The 23,182-nt window shown below is 40.2% G+C and overlaps 1 protein-coding gene across 1 annotated transcript in view; it reads right to left on the bottom strand.

Moving 5' to 3' along the window:
* LOC124122657 (muscle calcium channel subunit alpha-1-like) overlaps nt 1-23,182 on the bottom strand; it is a 149,194-nt gene that overhangs the window by 72,412 nt on the left and 53,600 nt on the right. Inside the window, exons 3-6 of the mRNA XM_048396979.1 lie at nt 15,516-15,621; nt 15,090-15,229; nt 1,995-2,101; nt 611-763 (exon numbers count right to left, since the gene is read on the bottom strand). Coding sequence (XP_048252936.1) covers nt 611-763; nt 1,995-2,101; nt 15,090-15,229; nt 15,516-15,621 — 506 coding nt within the window. The remainder of the gene's footprint in view (nt 1-610; nt 764-1,994; nt 2,102-15,089; nt 15,230-15,515; nt 15,622-23,182) is intronic.

Below are 23,182 nucleotides of genomic sequence, written 5' to 3'. Positions count from 1 at the left end.
CCGCCATGGGGCAAAAGTAACATTTTCAATGGCCGCCATGGGGGCCATCTTTAAAATCTGATCTGCTTTTTGTGAGCATGTATACCATTGCAAGGATTACTGATACAAAGTTTCAGTTAAAAAAAATTCTTACAGGTGGAAAAAATGTAAAAAGCATGCAAAGGACAGTCTGATGTGACATTAGTTTATCACATACTTGATGCACTTATAATTCATGCACATGAATAATGTTTTGAAATGGCAAAAAAATGGGCTGCTTTAAACATTTTTTCAGTTATATCAGAGCGTGTCAATTTGATGTGGAGGGAAGCTTGAAGTGACAAAAATTATAGTTGAGTACCACTTTGGTAAAACCCTCTGGCACAACCACATATCATAATCAGGGATTCAAACTGGCAATCAGCAGCTCCTGGGCACCATTCCACAGAGCAATCTTAGTTCTACATTTGTCACAACTCCCACACTCTAACATAAACTTATTATAAGCGTTACACTAAAATTGCTTTGTGGAATGAGACCCTCCACAAGTAAAGAGAAATGCGCTTCTTTGGAGCACTATGAAAGAGTCTGATAATAAAGTGAGATATTTGAGTAAATCATTAATACTTACATGGATTTTTAAAATAACAGGTATCATGTAACTTCCCTGAGAAGAGTTCTAGTCCAATGATAGCGTAAATGATGATTACAAAGATAACTAACAGTGCTATGTGTAACAAAGGCACCATTGCTCGGAGGATAGAATTCAACACTACTTGTAAACCTGAAAACAACAAAAATACCATGGTTAACAATTAATACATTCAAACATTCACCATCACAAACATTTCAACTGTTCATCCATCTGCCTATAAAGGTTGTTTCTCCTCATGTTGCATTTCCATTGTTTTGTTGGATTATTATACTTCAATATTTCATCAATCCTCTTTAAAATTTCTCCTGACTCAAATGACAGAATTACTACGTCATACATAGGTCACAAAATCCTTTTAATAATATTTGATTTTAACATGACACAGTGATGCAGTGACACAGCTTCACACATTGTACCCATGAGGGGAATTGAACCTGGGGCCTCAGCGTGACAAGCAAACGCTTTAACCACTAGGCTACCCGACAGCCCTTTAGAATGATGGCGCATCATTAATGCTACAAGGGCTGTTGCCATACCACGTTATTAGCATGGAGCCACACAGCAGAAATGGTGTTGGTCATGTCACTTCCAAAATGAAGACTTTGTGGTTAATGGATTCAAGGTATTTTGCACAACAGAGTGGAGATATGATAGACTGGATAATTGAGGCTGTTCATTAAACAGTGCTGATTCTCTTAAAAAGGAACATCATGCTCTACTTAAACAGCACTACAAGTGGTGCCACGGCACTGTAGCTCACCTTACTATAAATTCAACAGTTTAAAATTACAACAAAGACAGACACTTAAAAAGGTTGCTGGCAGCATTCATGTTCATATTCAAATTTAGTTTCATAAAAAAATGTAAAGTCAAATAAAGGCCTAAATTGAAATATAGTGAATTTATTTTTGTTGAGACCTATAGTCAACAACACATGTACCAAATTTCATTCCACTTTGAAATAAATGTCTGGGAAATGGCCAAAATTAGGTTGTTCAATGTGGCTGGGGTGTCATCATTGGTGGCAACAAGCATGTTACCTTTCATCTTCATTGGTTTCAAGTGTTTTCTGAGATGACGATGTTTACAGTGAGAGGAAATGCATTTGGAAAGAATTTAGGAGCGTGGTCAAAGTGTAAAGGTCAAATAAAGGTATTCAATATGGCTGCCATAGTGGCCATATTGAAAATCAGATTCAAACAAATCGGGGTGTAATCATTGGTGGGAAGAGCATGTTTCAGCTTCATTGGTCCAGTAGTTTCTGATGAAGATGTTAAAACAACAATACACAACAGACATAAGCTCACTTTACTTGCAGTTAGGTGAGCTAAAAATGAACATGTTGTCATGCTATACGTACTTGGAGCTCTGGATACAAGCCGCAATGGCCTCAAAACCCTGAAGGCTCGTAGAGCTTTCACATCAAACCCTTTGCTATTTATCTCAGAAAGGATCTGACTTATAATACTGAAACATAAGAGAAACAATAATGAATATAATGTGAAACCCCCCGAGAAAAACAAAGCTATTGGGTTCTGTAGCTCACCTGATCTACATCTGCCATTATCAAAATGATGAAGCATTAATATGGATACATTGAAATACAGCCATGAGGTTCTAATTTCTGTTTTGTCATGATAGAATTCGTTTTGTATTCTGAAGGAAACAGACATGAATTTTTTAAATGTATTTTTCGCCAGGACATAACAGTACCCAATGGCCATTTTAACCACTGAAGGGACTGTGTGGTATCCTTGCAGTAAAACATTTGGCTCGTTACAACAAAGATCTGGAACTGATTCCAAACATATGTGCAATGTGGGAGGCCGATTCTTGCTGCCCCCTGCCATGTTTTTTGTTTGTTTGTTTGTTGTTTTACGCCACACTCAGCAATATTCCAGCTACATGACGGCAGTCCGTACATAATCGAGTCTGGACCAGACAATCCAGTTATTGAAAATCATGAGCATCGATCCACGCAATTGGGATTGATAACATGCATCAACCAAGTCAGCAAGCCTGACCACCCGATCCCATTAGTTGCCAACCCCTGCAATGATGCTGCTGGAATAGTGACAACAGTTGCATACAAGCAGTGTTTGACAAAAGCGCCTCCCCATAGGCCCATGAGGTGAGGTGAAATTGGGTTTAACGTCGCGTCCAAGATTATTGCACTTATATAGCGACGTGCATGCACGTGTATGTGTGTGTGTGGCTGCTTGTACTAGTCTGGACTGATGCCGATTTATAGTGCTAGCTCACTGAGATACCATGCCGCAGTTTAACATGAATACCCCACTCAGACACAGTATACTGACTCCGAGCCGACCAGTCCTTGTTTTAGCCCCTTAATGCCGAGCGCCAGACAGGGTAACAACAAGTACAATCTTTTAACGTCTTTTTGTATGACGCGGCCCGGGATCGAACCCTGGACCTTCCGCTCTCCGGGCGGACGCTCTACCACAAGACCACGGAGGCCGTCCATAGGCCCATGAGAGGTAGATCTAGTTTAGGGTACATAATTTCATATTGGTATGGGTCCATATGGCCTGCAGTAAATTTAAATGTTGATTTATTTGTAACAGTAAGCTGCAGTTTTTTCAATGAGGGCCTGGAGAGTTTAGGCAGGGCCAGCAGCTCACAAAGTCTCTGCGCCCTGATGGCATCCTGGCAATATGGTTTCTTTTCAAACACTGCATACAAGCTAACTCCCTCACTCACTTATTCAAACACTGAAAATAACAGCTGACGTATTTAGCAGCACCACAGCCAATTCAATCAACATAAGTAACCGATGTAGGTTTTTATTCCTCAAATTAGTGTTGCAATATCAGTGCCCTGTAGCCATTTCAGCAAGTGTATATCAAATGAAGAATTACATGCTCTCCATAAAAACTGTCAATCGTATCTACATGGCAACAAGCAATCCTCTTGAAAACATTACTAGCAATGCATTGTGTGTACAAAGCAATGACAATTCAAGGCTAAAAAAATGACCTAGATTTCTCAACACTGGATAATGACAGGGAATTGAATCCATTCCCTAAAGAAGTCAGCTTTCTGATCACTAGACTGTCTGTTAATTTGATTTCAAGAGATCTGAGTTGTCATGAATTATTCACCCTACAAGTTGAGAGCTTCACATAACAGCATGGTGGGACCTTGGATAGACAGTTTCACTGCATGGGGATGGTCCATTTATCATTAATAACCGTTCTGTCTGTCCGTGACCAATGACATCATGGGCTTGGGCTTTGTATGCGGAACAACGAACAGATATGTGACTGTGAGTGAGTGAGTGAGTGAGTGAGTATGGTTTTACGCCGCTTTTAGCAATATTCCAGCAATATCACAGCGGGGGACACCAGAAATGAGCTTCACACATTGTACCCATGTCGGGAATCGAACCCGGGTCTTCTGCGTGACGAGCGAACGCTTTAACCACCAGGCTACCCGACCGCCCCATATGTGACTGTGACAATTCAAAAATGCCCAAATTGGATGACTTCATTATATTATTGGTATTATTTACCTGAAAATTATCACATTTGAATGGCCTGTAATGAATTCAGACGTGACTGACTTCTCATGCCCAAATTATTTATTTTACACACTTTATTTTTGGTTAACTGATTTTGACATGGCTTGGTCAAGATAAATTTGAATATAAATTTGTGTGGCTCAATATATATATATTTTTGTAAGGCATAAAGTGTTCTGGGTTGGTTGGGGTATTAGGATAAAGAAATAATTCTGTTGAAAAGTGAAGAATGTTTACTGTGTTCACTATGCTTACCATGTTCACTATGTTCAAAAACATTAAGTTATGTGTTTGTTTGGTTAATGTAGCACACATGTGAAGCCCATTTCTTGTGTAAATAATCAAGCCTAGAAAGGACAACCCAATGATTGACATCGTGAGCATTGATCTGCACAATTGGGATACGATGACATGCATCAACCAAATCAGCAAGTGACCACCTAATCCTGTAAGTCGCCTCTTATGCCAAACATGGGTTGCTGAAGACCTACTCTAACCCGAATCTTAATGGGTATCATAATATGTAAGTAATCAAAGAAAGATTTGCAGTTCCAACTTAATTATATCATAAAGATTCATGGGTGTAAAAGCTCCTGACATGTGGAGCAAGGTTGTGAGTGAGTGAGTGAGTATGGTTTTACGCCGCTTTTGGCAATATTCCAGCAACATCACAGCCGGGGACACCAGAAATGGGCTTCACACATTGTACCCATGTCGGGAATCGAACCCGGGTCTTCGGCGTGACGAGCGAACGCTTTAACCACCAGGCTACCCGACCGCCCCAGAGCAAGGTTGTGAATCGTAGAGTCTGTTATGGTCAGTAATTTGTCCCAGATAAATGTTGACTGGTAGCCAAGTCCCTCGAGGAGGTTGTCTTGGTGCAAGTCTGCAGATAAGAAGCCCAATAAAGCATATACACCTACACCCACGTCAATGTTTTACCACGTGAGAGGGGATAACATGTACACACGATATACACAGCATACGCCTCACTGATTTCAAAATCTGGAACATAAATCTGAGCTTTTTATTGATTGACCTTTTTGCTATTGAATTACATTCCCAGAAGTTTTGATTACATGAATGACATTCTCAGAACTAAAGTACTTAAGTTATTTACTGGGTCTGATAAGAACTAACAGTAATCCTCTGGTTTTAACAACGTTAACAATAATCTCTGAGACTGATTAAGAATTTGATAGCCAACTTATGGCAACAGATGTACACTGAATCGGAGAATTGTTTGTCGCAAATTATGTTAATGAAGAGGTGAAACAAACTCCGAATTGTGAGTTCTAATTTCTGGGCAATGAACATGTTCATCATTAGAGAATTATGAGTCCAGGCAATCACAAGAAATGACCCAGAATTGGAGCATTGCGAGTCCTGACTACTGCAATGAATGACACAAACTGGAAAATTGCAGTGAACTGTGAGTCCCGCCATGATGAATGAGGCCAGGAACTGTGTCATTACTACCCAAGTATCAGTACTGCACATTCCTATAAAAGTTACAGCAGATGCACCGTCAAAAGTTTAATCCTTAAGCTGTGAATGAATGAGTAAAGCTCAACAGCTTGATGATTTTATTTCCATTAACTGAATTCAATACTAAAGTTAAACCTTGTTCCACAATGACTGTTAAAGTGATAGGAAGTAGGATAATGAAAGCCTATGATAAGATTAGACAGTGGTATGTAATTATCATACAATTGTATCAGGGCCTTTTCAAACTTTTGGATATATGGGGATAAACTACGTGGGGGCACGGGTGGCCCAGTCGTCTAAGGCGCCGCAATTCGCTGTGCAGAGTTGCGTCCCTTGTGCACTCCAGAAACCTATGATCATGGATTCGAATCCCGGTTCGTCCTGATTATGTTTCTAGGTTTGTCAGCACCATACCAGTGCTCGTGGGTTTCACCGAAGTGGTAAACATCCGAGACCTGCATCACTTTCCGGGCTTTCCTCCGACATTAAGCTGACATGCCGCGATATAACTGTAATACTGTTCAAAGCGGCTTTAAACCCAACTCACTCACTCACTAATTGGATTCATGATTCTTATTTCACAACCCTACACTATGTGACTAAAACGGGGCTACTCCTGGTATTCTCAATCAAAATGGGTTCCCAAGAGCCGATGCTTGTCTCATGAAGTGATTTCAGGGAGGATTGGGTGGACACAGAGCGGGACCTGGTTGAGGGTGCGCCTTAGTATCACCACTCATGCCACCAACCACTGGTTTGACTGACTGAAATTATTGCAGTTCACTGTGGTATAGCCGAAATCTGCTGACTGGCATAAAAAACCAAATACCCACGGTACATTTGCATCTTTACTTACAACAAGCATGGAACCTATGTTTCCAACCACATTCACAGACTGCCAAAATTGAGACTTTTCCCACCAAATGCAGATTAAGTTTCATGAGTGTGAAGGGATGGATTTTGGTTTAAAGTGTGAGCAAATATATTTTTCAAATGCCCACTGAATGTGTCAACATCTTTAAAATGCCTGTGCACAGAAGAGCTTTCAAAATGGCTGCCTGTAGAGATTATGCCTCACAGCAAACAGGTGAAGACAATATTTTCTTTGAAAGTTGTTCAAACTCAATGAACTTTTTGCTCGTGCTTTGAAAGTATTCCCTTGAGTGTGGAATGTCTTTCCTGAATGGGAGGAGATTCAAGCACTTGGAAATCCTTCACACAACCACTGTGCTTGAGGTGCAATGCTCCAGCATCAGTTATCTTAATGAGAGAAATTGGGAACACCAGTGTGCAGGTGTTAGGTGCCATGGTCTCTATTGCTCGTCTCATCTGTCTCCGATTATCAATCTTTTCTTTCTGTGTACAGAGTATCTACTTTACATCTGTCAGTCTTTAACATTTCTTTCTTCATGTGTCAGTATGTCTTCATATTTTTTGTCTGCAGGAGCATATCTGCCTTTAACTATTTGTCTTCATGGGTATGTCTGTCCATCTTTGGGTTATTTGTCTTCAGGAGTGTGTCTGTCTGTCTTTGGTTTGTTTGTCTTCAGGAGTGTGTCTGTCCATCTTTGGGTTATTTGTCTTCAGGAGTGTGTCTGTCCATCTTTGGGTTATTTGTCTTCAGGAGTGTGTCTGTCTGTCTTTGGTTTGTTTGTCTTCAGGAGTGTGGCTGTCCATCTTTGGGTTATTTGTCTTCAGGAGTGTGTCTGTCTGTCTTTGGTTTATTTGTCTTCAGGAGTGTGGCTGTCCATCTTTGGGTTATTTGTCTTCAGGAGTGTGTCTGTCCATCTTTGGGTTATTTGTCTTCAGGAGCGTGTCTGTCTGTCTTTGGTTTGTTTGTCTCCATGGGAACGTCTGTATGTCTGTCCATCTATGGATTGTTTGCCTTCAAAAGAGTGGGTAGCTTAGTGGTTAAAGTGTTCGCTCATCACCCCAAACACCCGGATTCAATTCCCGACATGGGTACAATGTGTGAAGCCCATTTCTAAGGTCCCCCGCTGTGATATTGCTGGAATATTGCTAAAAGCAACATAAAAACATACTCACTCACAAATGGGTATGTCTGCCTTTGAATTATTTGTCTTCATGGCCATATATGTCTGTCTTTGAACTGTTTGTCCTCAGGAATCTGTCTGTCTGTCTTCAGGGGCCAGGTATGCCTATATCTTGTTCAGTATTTCAGTATTGGCATTGTATTCAGGGTTATTTTGAGAAGGGCATTGGCAGCATAAATATTTTTTCCCTGAGAATATGTCCTCAGCTAATTAGAAACTGGGACTAATTCCCTTCACTTAATATTCCAATAATCACATTTCCAAAATATACCATGATCAATATTCATGTCCAAAAATTTAATTTCCACTCTGAAGTAATCCTTAATATTTAAGAATCTGAAAAAAGGTAACCTTGATCTTTGAAAACTGTTCATATTCTCTTTAAATTGTCATCACTCTTTTCCCCTCAATGCTTATACCAATTAATCAATATGTCTTTGAGGAAGTTCTGCCAGTACCTGCAGAAATCTGTCTATGCAGGTCACATGGTCTTGATTCCGTTCCCTATATTCCATAAAGGGCCTAGTCACGTGTCCCTTATGCTCTAATTGTGTCAGTGATACTTTCTGTTTTCTGGGGAAAATTTTCAAAATTAAATTAGGATTGATTTCTTGACATTGACAGTAGCTGCCATACTTTGGGATTTGGCATTATGATGTGGTACCATTTCAAAGGGTCATATGATATTTGCCATATAAAAATGAAACTTGAGTGTTGCAATGCATCGTGGGATTGCAACACAGTGATTCACACTTTTAACGTGATGATTAATTGGGTTAGTGAATGACCTAGGGTATAACACTACATAAAACATTTCTGTCACATCACAGGATCAGTCTATATGTGGGAGGAAAGCTTATGTGACACAGCAGGACATTTTCCACAGCAATGTATCTTTGGATGTAGAACTATATGTAACACAGGATGGTCCGTCTTTGCACTTGTCTCTATTTCCCATTGTCGCTATATCATTGACGTTAACCTTTCATTAATAACACAGACAATTCTGCCACACATTCCTCAAGGGTTTATCGCTGTCATTCTTAACTTCTGAAATAAAGGGGACGTGACCAGGGTGGCCTAGTCGTCTAATTCCTTTGGATTCATTCATTAGGTATGCTATATATTGCTCACACTTCAACAAATGCAGCACACCCCTGAATGTCACAGTCATCAACCTACAAATACATTACCAATTACTCATAATAAGTGTTAACCTTAATACATAAAAAAAACACTCTTTCATTACTTATACAGCAAGGGAAACTTAGCAAACACGTATACAAGCACTACTGACTTATAACATACAACTTAAAACTGTAGGTCATATTGTTAAAAATGATAAACAGTTTGGTTAACAAGAGTGCTCTGAGAGCACAATATCCCCTGCATGAATTTTTTTAACGTGTTTATATTTTCTTTGTATTTTATGAGATAACAACAGTAGATGGCACTGCATTTGAAACAAATTGTGCAGAACATTTTCTTGGGAGTAATCCAGTCTGAATGCTAATACCATAAGGATGTAGCTCACCCATAAAAGCCTTATACAAGGAAACTAACTGTAACTATAGTTTTAGTTAGATATTGTGATATTCTCTTGAAACTGGAGGAGGAGTAGATTTTCATGAAGCTCCGTAAAACTGGGGCAGTAACTCTGTCAAAATTTCTCGAAATGAAACGGGACTGCGATATGCGTATCATCAACATGTCGACATCAGGGAGTTTCGGGGATATTCTCTGGAAACTGTAGGAGGAGTTGATTTCACAAGCTTAGTACCTTCTGTGGGATGGACAGACTGACGGACGGACTGCACCACGAAATAATCCCCCTTCGGTGTTTCTGGAGCTCCAGCTGTTGTATGTCTTCAGCTTTATGAGTTCATGGTGGTATGAATTGGTGTGCACGCATTGCATAAACCTGCTATGCCAAGGTAATACGGACACAACAAAACACCTGAGTGTGAATGTACTGTCAACCAGTCAGAAGTATATAACACCTTTTGACAATTATGTAGATAGCCTTCAGGCAGATGGTTTATTGCCTGTCAAGTTAGATATATTGCTTCACTTAACGCCAAGTGCAGCACTTTCATCACATGACAGATGTTTACCATTTATTATCCCACAGTGCATTGACATCTTGTGTGGCAATAATAATAATAATAATAATAATAATAATAATTATTATTATTATTATTTCAAAAATATATATAATATTACATCACATCATCAACTTAAATTATGACAATCAGTTGTTTCGTAAGCCAGATTTTTTGTCAGTCTTCAAAGCAGTCATAATGATTTGGCATCCTACGTCAGTCCAGTTGCGGTCATTAATTTGATTATTGGACTAAATAATCAGTAAGTGAAGGTCAGTGGAGTTACAGGTGTCATTATATGAAGACCATCAGTAATGGGCAGGGCATTATACAACTGCTGGGCGATTCCTGGTGTTGTAACAGGCCAATAACTTCCTGACCTGACAATCTGTTGCGTTCCCCCGGGGAGCAGCACCATGCATATTGTTGTGGAGACCTTAACGTCATCCAAGTCTTTTGATTCTCTCTAACTCTTAACATACATTGAAATGTCCTGATTTCCCAAGGGTTCTTGAATTTTTTCAAAACAATTTTCTGTACCGCATCTTTTTACTGAAAAAATCTAGCTGAAGACATGGAACACACTACATCATTGCAAAACAAGGACTTCCTGATTTTCAACTGAAACCCATCTGGTTCAACATCAGCCATGCCAAAGATGCTCCTGTTTGCGAGGGACAATGATGGGTTTGAATACAGGCATGCTGCCAGGACCTGACACATGCAGGAACGTTCAGATTGTGGGGAGGGTCGTGTCGCAGGCCACACACACTAGGCTGTAGACTAACCTTTAGTCCCAGAAATAAAGTTATCTTAATTAAAAATAGATACCTACAAAATAATATAAAATCAAAATGGAGCCTAGAACAATGCTCAATTTCTGGCAATCTAGACTTGCCAAACCATTTCAGACTTGAGTTGGATTCAATTATAATTGTTCTCAAGGGTCTTGGATGCAAACTACAAAGTCTGCAGAATTGATAATGTTATCCCAAATGGCTTAACCTCCCTCCCCCACATTTTGGTTCTCCCCTTTTGTAAATCAGTTAGTTGCATCCTAAGTGTAACGGCTTGTTTCTGTTTGTTTCTTGTTTATTACGATACATAAGGATCACATTGAACACCTAATACTCCACGGCATTGTGTGACTGATTATTCCGTTGAGATAGATAAAAGGGCCATCTATCTCCAGGAGAGAGGGTCTTGGCAGGCCGACAACAAATATGCTTACTCAGTAATAACCCAAATTATTACTAACAGAATGCTTCCCCAGGCAAGAGTCTTCTGGCTGAACTGTCCCAAGGTCACAGCTGCCTAGATGATGCAATTCACCATATAGTCCTGTATTAAGCATTGTATAAACTTTAAAAAAATAATTCTACTAAGGAAACCTCGAGTATTAAAGTACACTCAAATATCTTCCCCCGGGCTGATGTTGAGAGGCTGCTAGATTAAGTGAGTGAGTGAGTAACATTTTACATCACATCGCCATAATTTAGCCATATCAGTCTGTAACTTCAGCCACTGGTCTGAAGCCCAAGACTAGTTTAGTTTTGTTTGGTCTAGTAAGCTCAGCTAATAAATGTCCATATAACACTAAAATATACTAAGATGCTAAGAGCCGAGTGTTTAGGCACTCACTGTCATAGAGCGATGAGAACAAATTAATCATCATAAAATAGGATGAGAATGGAAGAGGGTTGACTGTTTTATTAAAAATATGCTCGATGGTCAATTTATTAACTTCTGGATTAGGGAAGGTGAGGTGTACAGAGTGTCGGATTGGAGAAAGACTGCGACTACAACTGGTGACTTCACTGTTGGTCAAACTATACCACATACATGTCCATGACAGGATTAATGACCAGAGGCGGTATCCTTCAGTCAGAAGATCCATTTTCAGTTTGTTGAGTTGTGGAATGTATGCAGTCCAGTACCTATTCATTCTCAACTGTTGCAGCTGTTGTCTCTCAAGTAATATTCCAACCAACTTGTCATTGCTTCACAAACGGCACATAAATCATACTCCCCAATGCCTTCCCTTGTGAAATCGTTTCCCCAAATCTTCCTTTTTTCGTATAAGTGAGCGTGATCTGATCACGAAGTCAGGACAGGTCAGTCTTTGTGTAATTATGCATGTCTGCCGTCTACAACAAAACACATTCATCACACACAGACCACAGCATGCCACACACAAACAAGTTACAAACAGGTAGCATAGCTCCATAGGAAGATTATACCATTCACCACCACCACCACCGAAAAATCATTACAGTTACATAGACCCCAGAGAAAAGCATGAATTTATTATCTCAATAATTCTTCGAAACTTGTGACAAAAGCAATTATTCCAACAAAGAGATATCGCGCTGAGGAGAGATAGCCCGGGTCCGGAACAGAATCCACGTCTGATTCTTCCAGTTTATGATCCCGGATCATTTCGGCTCCTCGCCCTGATTACTCAATCCCTTAGGGCTTTCCCTTCCTTATCCCAGCCACTGGCCTGAATCTGGTAGTATTCCACAATACACAAGGCTGACAATTAGCCAGAATCTGACCCCCTGACCCCTGACCTACTCCAATCACTCATCTTGAAAAAAGTATTGATGAGTGCGTGAGGCTCCACATGAGGGGTCCTGCCACACAATCATTATTTGTCACTTAATCAGCTGGCATTTGTGTTCCTTAGACTCTAATTTGGACAATATATCCCAGGCTGTCTATAACATGGTTATTTCCTCACAATTTAGACTCAATAACTTTCCACCACACCCTGCAGTGGGTGAATGCTGGACCACGTTCTGTATCATTACTGGTGACTATTTCATTGCTGTTGACGAAATAAAGACTCAATTTTGACAGCTTGACTCACTGATTGGTACCCTAACATCATTTAGTGGTATTAAATCAACTAACCGGGGCACTAAAGGACTCAACAGGAACTTGATGTTCATCCCTGCATGCTGGAGATGCTGTGTACACCATGGAGAGGGGTAGCCATTTTACAGCAAGGTCAAGGCAGATGACACAGACATATATGTCACCCTTTGAGGTTTAAGCACTATGCTTGTCAAAAGAGGCGACTAACGGGATCGGGTGGTCAGGCTCCATGACTTGGTGGATGCATGTCATCGATCCCCAATCAGGATCGATGCTCATGATGTCAGTCTTTGATTGTCTGTTCCAGACTCAATTATTTACAGACCGCTGTCATATAGCTGGAATATTGCTGAGTGTGGCGTTAAACAACAAATAAACAAAACAGAACTTATGAGCACCAAGCACGCTACAAAGTATTGAACATGTCATTCTAAAAAAACAGTGTTTCCTCATAGTTCTATTGTCTAATCCATCTATCAAAACTGTTCGTTTTAATTTTACCAAATTTCAGTAAGTGTTTTCACCCTCATATAGAGCCTCATTTTGTCAGGAAATGTATATATATATCAAACACTACATTCAACCAATCAGCTGAATGTACTGGGATTGATTAACTTGGTGATTTACACCCCATCTCTTTGCTTGTGTAATAAAGAAGTCAATATATTACTAGATTCCACGAGTACCATACACGTTCTCAAGTCAGAATCACACATTCCTGCCCAAAGTACTTCCACTTCATGAACAAATCATTGTTACCGTCTTACTGTTACATTAATTACTAAAGAAAAAAACATAATCTTCTTAAGTCTATCCATTAAGGAATGAAACTTTCAATTCAGAGGAATTTCCATCTGCATTTTTAAATATAATTTTAATTGGATTTGTTTGTGTGGATATCTTAAAGATTTTAGTATCTTATATGTACTCTGAGTATAACATATCACACTATTCACTCACAATCTATGAACAGACATTCTTTGAAACATTCAATAGTTTTGTGGCTATTAATCATAACTAAATTATAGCCACTAGGCTATGTAGCTCACCTGCATTATGAAGAAATGTTAATAAACTATGTGTATATGTTATTCCACTTACCACATACTTGCTGCATATCAAAATTCATAATGATACAAGCAGATATGCCTGAGAAACATTACATTTTCAATATGGCTGCCATGGTGGCCATGTTTAGAGATGGATTAGAATATTGTACACACCTTTTATAGACACAATAGCTGGGATCATTCATGCAATGTTCCAGCACAATAGTTACAGACATGTAAAAAATGTAAAAAATAACAAAAGGACAACCAGATCTGGGATTCACACCCATGATCATACGATAATGGCTTCAAGACTGCACAGCGAATAGCAGCAGAAGACAACAGAGATATCCATGACCACTTCAACCAAGAGTATTTGTTTTCAGTTTTTTCACCATGTGGCAGTCTTAAGAAGATGCAGGCCATAGACAGTCACCGCTTGGTAAAACCCTCAAGGATGGGTAAGGTCACATAGGATCATTATTGAGGTGACTCAACCTCCAATACAGATACAAATGTATTGAAACAGAAAATATTTATATTCATTTCCTATATAAACAAGTTTATGGGACTGAAAAAAACACACACAGAGAAACTGTCATGGTAACCATCTGAGTCCTTCTTTGGTACCACTATTGTTTGGGTCTTTCCTTCCCAGAAGAAGAACTAGAAGAACTACTGAAGACCAAGGGTTTCCAACCTGAGTTGGACAGAATTAGACCCAATGCGTCATGAACAGTATTTTGGTTCTATCATGGTATGTATGCTGGACATGTGAAGAAAGCCCAAGTGATGCCAGTTGTAGACATACACCACTCTGGGGAATCTCTTACTGTGCATCTTCCTGAGGCAAGGGAGTTAATGGACTATAAAAGTTCAGTTACCACCCTGGAACTGTGGAGTTATATTTTGTCTAGACTAACGAGTCTATGCAAAGTCCAATCAAAATCGTGTAACCAAATCGACATCCGCTTTGTAAACTGATGTACAGATTTCAGTCGATTGCTGGATTTGCAAAGTATGCTTCAGGAAGATGGGGTACTGTGTTGAGAACAGTTATTAAATGGGCCAAATCTGAGATTAGGCCTCATGATCATGGCTAAGGGAGGAAACTCCACATTTTGAATTGTGGTTCCTTATGCCAGGTCAGGCATAGTACCTTATCCTATTCAACCATGACAGTACTGCTGTCTTTGAACAGGCAATAATCACACTGAAATGAACGACATGTTTGTGTAAGTGTGAACTGCAGCGTTTCAGTCCATGAAAGGTTGTTTTTTAATCTACATGCATATAATCACTGAAAAAGTGTAAAAATATCAATTAAAAGCTCATACTCACCCTATAACAACTATGATAAAATCTAAGATATTCCATCCGTTTCGTAGATAAGCACCAGCATGAAGAACAAAGCCATATGCTATTATCTTGAGAACAGCTTCCAGTGTAAATATCACAATGAACACATACTCTATCTTTTCCTGAAAGACAAAACAATAAAATTTACCAACCGCCTTAATAAAATACAATAACCATACTAAATTAACTTGAAACATCTTTCAACTGTTTATTATATGTATCTGAAATCTACTACTACAACTACTACTACTACTACTACTAATAATAATAATAATAATAATAACAATAATTATAATTTTATATAGAATTTTCTGAGTAATATAAACAGAAAAACATATTGATGCTTATAATGTACTGTTTTTTTTATTTCTTGGAATTGTTAAAATGTTAATTCTAATCCATACATACCAATGCTGCATTGACTTCGTTGGAATCTGACTGGGGGAACGGCGTGTACACTGCCAGCGCAATGCAGTTGGCGAAGATGGTGATCAGAATCAAATACTCGAAGGCTGTGACTAGTGTTAAGGCAAACATTTCACAGTTTGAACATGACAAACATTAATCAGCATGAGCAAGTGAGTGAGGGATTACTTTTTTATGCAGCATCATGGCGAAGGCAAGAATGGTATGTTTCTTAATACTGAAAACAGGCTTTATTCAATTGTTTGTTTGTTGTTTAATGCCGCACTCAGCAATATTCCAGCTATATGACGGCGGTCTGTAAATAATTGAGTCTGGACCAAACAATCCAGTGATTGATATCATCAGCATCAATCACACAATTGGGATTGATGACACGCTTCAACCAAGTCAGCGAGCCTGACCACCCGATCCTGTTAGTCGCCTCTTACGACAAGCATGGGTTGCTGAAGACCTATTCTACCCCAGATTCTTAATAATGAACACATGCAACTAAACGCATTGTAACACCAATACAAAGGTCAGCAGGCCAAACAAACACACTCATGATGCAAATGCCTATGAATCTCAACAAGATCAATTGTCCTATATAGTTATAGGGTCGGGGAAAATCTAGAATTTTAACAGTTAAGTAATTGTCAACAGCAGCGTGCAAGTACTGTCACATGCTTGTCACTTCTAATCAAACCGATGTCCCTAATCTTTGTTGTACCTTTCAGTACCTCATCATAAAATGTAAAAGTATTAAGGATTTCAAGTTTTTTCAATTCAAATGACAGTTACAAGCAAAATAAACTAATTCCTTGATCAGTTGGTGATTGACTGCTTCACAAACTCTTTCATCCCTCTTTGTCCAGGGTTTACTGAACTACACAAACCAATACACAGTTCCTGAAATATAAATAAGTGTCAATGAATGAAGATGTAACCATCTCAAATGTCACCGGTATAGGAAAGTAGGCGAATGTATAAACCACAGAAATATCAAGTTGTGCGGATATATCGCCCCATGAGAGTAGGAAGAAAAATTAGGGTGTTCTCATATTGTAATCTGTTGGTCATTCTTTATCCAGTACGCATACCGATAAAAATATTAGTATTCCAGTTTATTATGAATTGATATTTCATTCTCAGCCTTGACAAACAAATTACTGTGAAAGTATGAGTCACCAGAGAGCCTGACACAAACAGAAGCTGATAATGAGGACAATGTCTGCAGGAACTGACACCCATCTATCAAGCAATTGTAGAAGAGAACTGCATTTCCCAATACAGAATCTCATGCCTCGGTCACTAGCCAAGGACTTTAACAATCCTCCATTGTCTAGCAATTCAAAATCCGGAAGCTGAATTCCCCACAGCTAGGCTAATGTCTAGCAATTCAAAATCAGGAGGCTGAATTCCCCACAGCTAGACTAATGTCTAGCAATTCAAAATCAGGAGGCTGAATTCCCCCACAGGAAGGCTAAAGTCTAGCCCCTGTCTCTATCAGGAGACAGAATTCCCCCACAAGAAGGCTAATGTCTAGCCCCTGTCTCTATCAGGAGACAGAATTCCCCCACAAGAAGGCTAATGTCTAGCCCCTGTCTCTATCAGGAGACAGAATTCCCCCACAAGAAGGCTAAAGTCTAGCCCCTGTCTCTATCAGGAGACAGAATTCCCCCACAAGAAGGCTAATGTCTAGCCCCTGTCTCTATCAGGAGACTGAATTCCCCCACAAGAAGGCTAATGTCTAGCCCCTGTCTCTATCAGGAGACAGAATTCCCCCACAAGAAGGCTAATGTCTAGCCCCTGTCTCTATCAGGAGACTGAATTCCCCCACAAGAAGGCTAATGTCTAACCCCTGTCTCTATCAGGAGACTGAATTCCCCCACAAGAAGGCTAATGTCTAGCCCCTGTCTCTATCAGGAGACTGAATTCCCCCACAAGAAGGCTAATGTCTAGCCCCTGTCTCTATCAGGAGACAGAATTCCCCCACAAGAAGGCTAATGTCTAGCCCCTGTCTCTATCAGGAGACTGAATTCCCCCACAAGAAGGCTAATGTCTAGCCCCTGTCTCTATCAGGAGACAGAATTCCCCCACAAGAAGGCTAATGTCTAGCCCCTGTCTCTATCAGGAGACAGAATTCCCCCACAAGAAGGCTAATGTCTAACCCCTGTCTCTATCAGGAGACTGAATTCCCCCACAAGAAGGCTAATGTCTAACCCCTGTCTCTATCAGGAGACTGAATTCCCCCACAAGAAGGCTAATGTCTAGCCCCTGTCTCTATCAGGAGACTGAATTCCCCCACAAGAAGGCTAATGTCTAGATTCTTTCTCTATCAGGAGACTGAATTCCCCCACAAGAAGGCTAATGTCTAACCCCTGTCTCTATCAGGAGACAGAATTCCCCCACAAGAAGGCTAATGTCTAGCCCCTGTCTCTATCAGGAGACTGAATTCCCCCACAAGAAGGCTAATGTCTAGATTCTTTCTCTATCAGGAGACAGAATTCCCCCACAAGAAGGCTAATGTCTAGCCCCTGTCTCTATCAGGAGACTGAATTCCCCCACAAGAAGGCTAATGTCTAGCCCCTGTCTCTATCAGGAGACTGAATTCCCCCACAAGAAGGCTAATGTCTAGATTCTTTCTCTACCAGCAGAGGACTACATTCATTTCCCCCAAAAGGTTTCTAGTTTTTATTGAAGTAATAGTCCAGGTGTTTTAAATCTGTTTACACTTGTCATTGTCAGTAGAACTTAAGAAATTAAACAAATCTAAACTTGCACCACATCCTACTGCAAAACAGCTGCTTCCAGGCATAACAACATTGTTCTGCGCAATAATGCAACATAAGCCCCGCCCATTCTATTATCAACCAATCAAGACACAGTAGTCCATTTGTGGGTGTTGCTTACTATTTTCTTTTTCAGTTTATATAACATAAACGCAAAAGAAATTGCTTGGTTAAGTCAATCAAGTGCCATGTAATAACTTGCAATTTATTTATTGCACGCAAAACATAATTTCAAAAAAGTGTTTTACATGAAGCATCTGCTTGTATAGACCTGAATACAAATCTCTACATGGGTACAATGTGTGAAGCCCATTTCTGGTGTCCCTCACCGTGATAGGGCTGAATAATGCTAAAAGCATCAAAAAACCTTACTCACTCACTCACATATAGAATATCAAATTCATATTCCCACTGTAAACAACAATACCCTGCTCTCCCATATTCCAACAGGTCATGGCATATCTTTGCAACGCCCAACAGTTCTACACGAACCAGATCTGTGAAGGAGACAATTCAGAACCCCCCATATGAAAACAATCACGGTGAAGGTTTGGCTGCTGGTTGTGACTGATCAAATGAAGCAAGCGGCTTGGTTTGCAGGAACCCTTTCTAGTCTGACTGTGCAACTGGGGAGATTATGTACAGGTATGTGAGGCAGGAATGTGTGGCATCCTCCGCCAGTCAGGAAACGCTGGGCCAACATGCTGATAGGTGTGGATGAAGATTTGGTTTCCTGAACACCCTGCAAATGTCGGAGGGGTTCAATCACTGGTACATCATGCTTCAGGAATAGTGTGGCAGCATGCCCTAGACACCATTCAAAAAGACATGATTTTCTAGTGCAAAGGGACTTAGTAAATATCACCATGAAAACAAAATTGTACACAATTCCTCCAAGGTTCCAATTTTCTACGTCAGTGGAATATTTTTGGAAATATTTTCATCTGCCAACAAAACCGGATATATCTTGTCCTTATGACATACAGGGAAGATCCTTCTGCAAGCACATTCTAAACTGTTCTTGGATGACATTCCAGGAACATTATTCCAGAAATAGCATGAACAACCTGCCCCAGACATGATGCCACAATAAGGAATTTTGGCTTTAACGGAAATATATCTATTTTTGATTTTCAGTGTACAATGTATCAACTTGATTCATAATTTCCATTTCAGTGATTTTTAACAGCTTTTAAGAAGGTATTACAACAAATCCCTCTGAAAATGGCACTGTAGCTCACCTGGATATGATGTCAACAGTTTAAAATGTCAACAAAGACAGCCACTTAAAAAGACTGCTTTCAGACCTGGTGAGCTTAAAATCTTAACAGAAATGGCTAATTTCATGAGGGAGCAGAACAACAAAGATGGATGTTTGGAAAGTACATTTAACTTTGGAATGTAATGAGTGAGTGAGTTGGGTTTAACGCCGCTTTGAACAGTATTCCAGTTATATCGCGGCATGTGAGCTTAATTTGGGAGGAAAGCCCGAAGTGATGTAGGTCTCAGATGTTTACCACTTCGGTGAAACCCACGAGCACGGGTATGGTGCTGACAAACCTAGAAACATAATCGGGGCGAACCGGGATTCGAACCCACAATCATAGGTTTCTGGCGTGCCCAAGGGACGCAACTCTGCACAGCGAATCGCGGCGCCTTAGACGACTGGGCCACCCGTGCCCCCTTGGAATGTAATGAAAGTCCTGACATACTTTCCATACTTCCAGGTCCGGGTGAGGAGGGCAATTAGCTTGTTCTATCCATCAGCAGCAGGAAAAAGTGGACACAGTTGTACCAAAACCAAATAGGTCCCATAATATGTCATATTCTACATTATTTCAAACATTAATCAATCAACCAATCAATCAATCAATCGTTTTTCAAATAACCAATGCATAAACTTACAAACTCCCAATCTGTACATGACACAGCAACATCATTAATTTCCTCTGCCTTTTAACATGTACCAAATACCACATAAAGAATGTGTCGCGCTGGTTTGTTAAAACTCTCCTTCATACGTGAAATTCGAATAGGTGTTGAAAAGATCCTCTACCCATAGAATTTCATCTCAGTACTTGAACCTGAAGCTGGCTTCCTACACGATGCCTTAATGAGGAGTTTAGTAGTTCTACTCTGTAGGGTTCACTAAGAAACATCCAATAATCTTCATCATTCAGTGCCGGGGTTCACCCAGTTTTATTAACAGGTGGTGATGGGTTCATGCTTGGTGATAGCATACCTCATTTTGTACTGGAAATGACGCGATGGTAATGATTAGAAATCTGTTTGTCATTATGATTATCAGGTGGAGTGATGAGTGAAAGATGGAGTCACTCCACGAGTCCTTTCGACTATGCTTGTACCGATTCACTGAAATACGGATGTTGGTGTTGTAAGTTGGTGTGTCTTGTATTGATACAATTATGTCACCATATAGACAGGTGGTCTACAAGGGTAAGAAGTTGCTTTCTGTGATACATTGTCATACAATGTGAGTGAAGGGGTGGGTGATTGGGTGTGTGTTAGTGAGTGGGTGATTGGGTGTGTGAGTGAGTGAGTGATTGGGTGTGTGAGTTAGTGAGTCACTGGGTGTATGAGTGAGTAAGTGAGTGATTGGGTGTGTGAGTGAGTGAGTGAGTGATTGGGTGTGTGAGTGAGTGAGTCACTGGGTGTATGAGTGAGTAAGTGAGTGATTGGGTGGGTGACTGGGTGTATGAGTGATTGGGTGTGTGAGTGAGTGAGTGAGTGGGTGATTGGGTGTATGAGTGAGTGAGTGAGTGATTGGGTGTGTGAGTGAGTGGGTGATTGGGTGTGTGAGTGAGTGAGTGAGTGATTGGGTGTGTGAGTTAGTGAGTCACTGGGTGTATGAGTGAGTAAGTGAGTGATTGGGTGGGTGACTGGGTGTATGAGTGATTGGGTGTGTGAGTGAGTGAGTGAGTGGGTGATTGGGTGTATGAGTGAGTGAGTGAGTGAGTGATTGGGTGTGTGAGTGAGTGGGTGATTGGGTGTGTGAGTGAGTGAGTGGGTGATTGGGTGTATGAGTGAGTGAGTGAGTGATTGGGTGTGTGAGTGAGTGGGTGATTGGGTGTGTGAGTGAGTGAGTGATTGGGTGTGTGAGTGAGTGACTGGGCGTGTGAGTGAGTGGGTGATTGGGTGTGTGAGTGGGTGACTGGGTGTGTGAGTGAGTGGGTGATTGGGTGTGTTAGTGAATGGGTGGGTGACTGGGTGTGTGCGTGAGTTGATGAGTAAGTGAGTGAGTAAGAGAGTGTTCACTTTATGAATGGAGTAAAAATAATAGTTTAATAGCTTCTCTAGAGTGACCACATTTCAGTCTCTACTGCTTCCAGCTGAGAACAAGGGTCTGATGCCAAACTATGAAGAAAAGTAAAACAGCTTTCATTTTAAAGCTTGTCTCAGACCAAATAGTTCAAAGCTTAACCCTTTCTCTCCAATCAGCTTCTTTTTAACGGACTCAAATCCCATGAAAACAATAAAGTCAACACAAGACACGTAATGAAATAACAGACGACTGAATCCATAATTGATGACTTTTGAAGACCAAATTTCAATATATATGAGCATCTGTCAATCAAAGCCACATACCTACACAGCCTACTTCTATTCACATTGGTATTTCAAACCTAACCTGTCTTGACTAATGAGAAAATAACATTAGGTAAGCCCATTGACTAGAGATTGGGAAAGATTCTTGTGCAATATGGAAGGTAATTGTATATCCAGATGGCTGGATCTGTTTATATGTGTTTCCAAACAACTACCAAGATGTGTGTATGCCAGATAGGATGTTCCACACAACTAGGGAGATATGTGTATGCCAGACAGGGATCAATCTGCCCCCCACAAATGTCAGGGGAATAGCCTCTCACAAACTACAGCTTTTCACTTCAGCACTGGAACAGACATCTGAATGACTCCGAAGTAAAGTCAACATAAAAACTTACTGCATCATATCCTCGGCATTCGGTATTACAGCTTCGTTTGGGAAGTGACATCACCATCTTTTATCGCTAAATTAGCACAGAATTTCTCTTTCTAATGACCATAATTTGATTGGATGGCTATTTTTAGTTTCAAATATTTTGAATCAGGCTTAAATTCACAAAACATCTTGCATAACATTGTTCAAAGAAGTTCAAACTTAGCATATCCAGCCAGACTGCTCTAATTAACAACACAAGTCAACCCTAATTCACTGGTGAGAGCTACAGATATATAGAAGAAATATATTTCCTCAAATAACACCAATCGATTAAACACTAGGTAGTTTTTATGCACGGAATTCTCCCCTTTAATATCATTGCAATTAAACGCTGGGGATAAAGAGTGTCTGAAAGAAATATTGGCCAGGGTGTTTATCAAGGAAATATGGTATATAACATGTACAGTATGCCTTTTATCGTAAACTACATAACCCCGTTTTGTTTCTCTCAGTAGCATTAAGTGTCCAAAACATTCGGATGGCATACTCTGAGCTTCTCCGATACTGTGAAACCGTGTCAGTACTTTGATGATGTATAAAGTCTCAATGACAAGGCTCAAGGTTTGAATGTCAGTTGTTATGCCAATGAGGGAGACCACTTTGTGGTCAAGTGGATAGAACATCTACCCAGGGTTCAACACACCTGCATTGTCATCTGACCTAGCCATCAGACAACAGAAGTAAAAAATACCACATTGTGCATGTTATTTGAGGATATCCCCCTGGTTAAGCCAGGTCCTTCACTCCATTGCTCAGCCCAGTTTCTACCAATACTGATAAATCATGCCAGCCGTAAAAGGCGGTTATGCATGTCATCGGGTGGTCAGGACGCTGACTTGGTTGATGCATGTCATCATATCCCAATTGTGTGGATC

This window comes from Haliotis rufescens, unplaced genomic scaffold (assembly GCF_023055435.1).
Source record: "Haliotis rufescens isolate VD_foot unplaced genomic scaffold, xgHalRufe1.0.p SCAF_16, whole genome shotgun sequence".
Lineage (NCBI taxonomy): Eukaryota > Metazoa > Mollusca > Gastropoda > Lepetellida > Haliotidae > Haliotis > Haliotis rufescens.
This window is presented reverse-complemented; position numbering and strand designations above follow the sequence as displayed.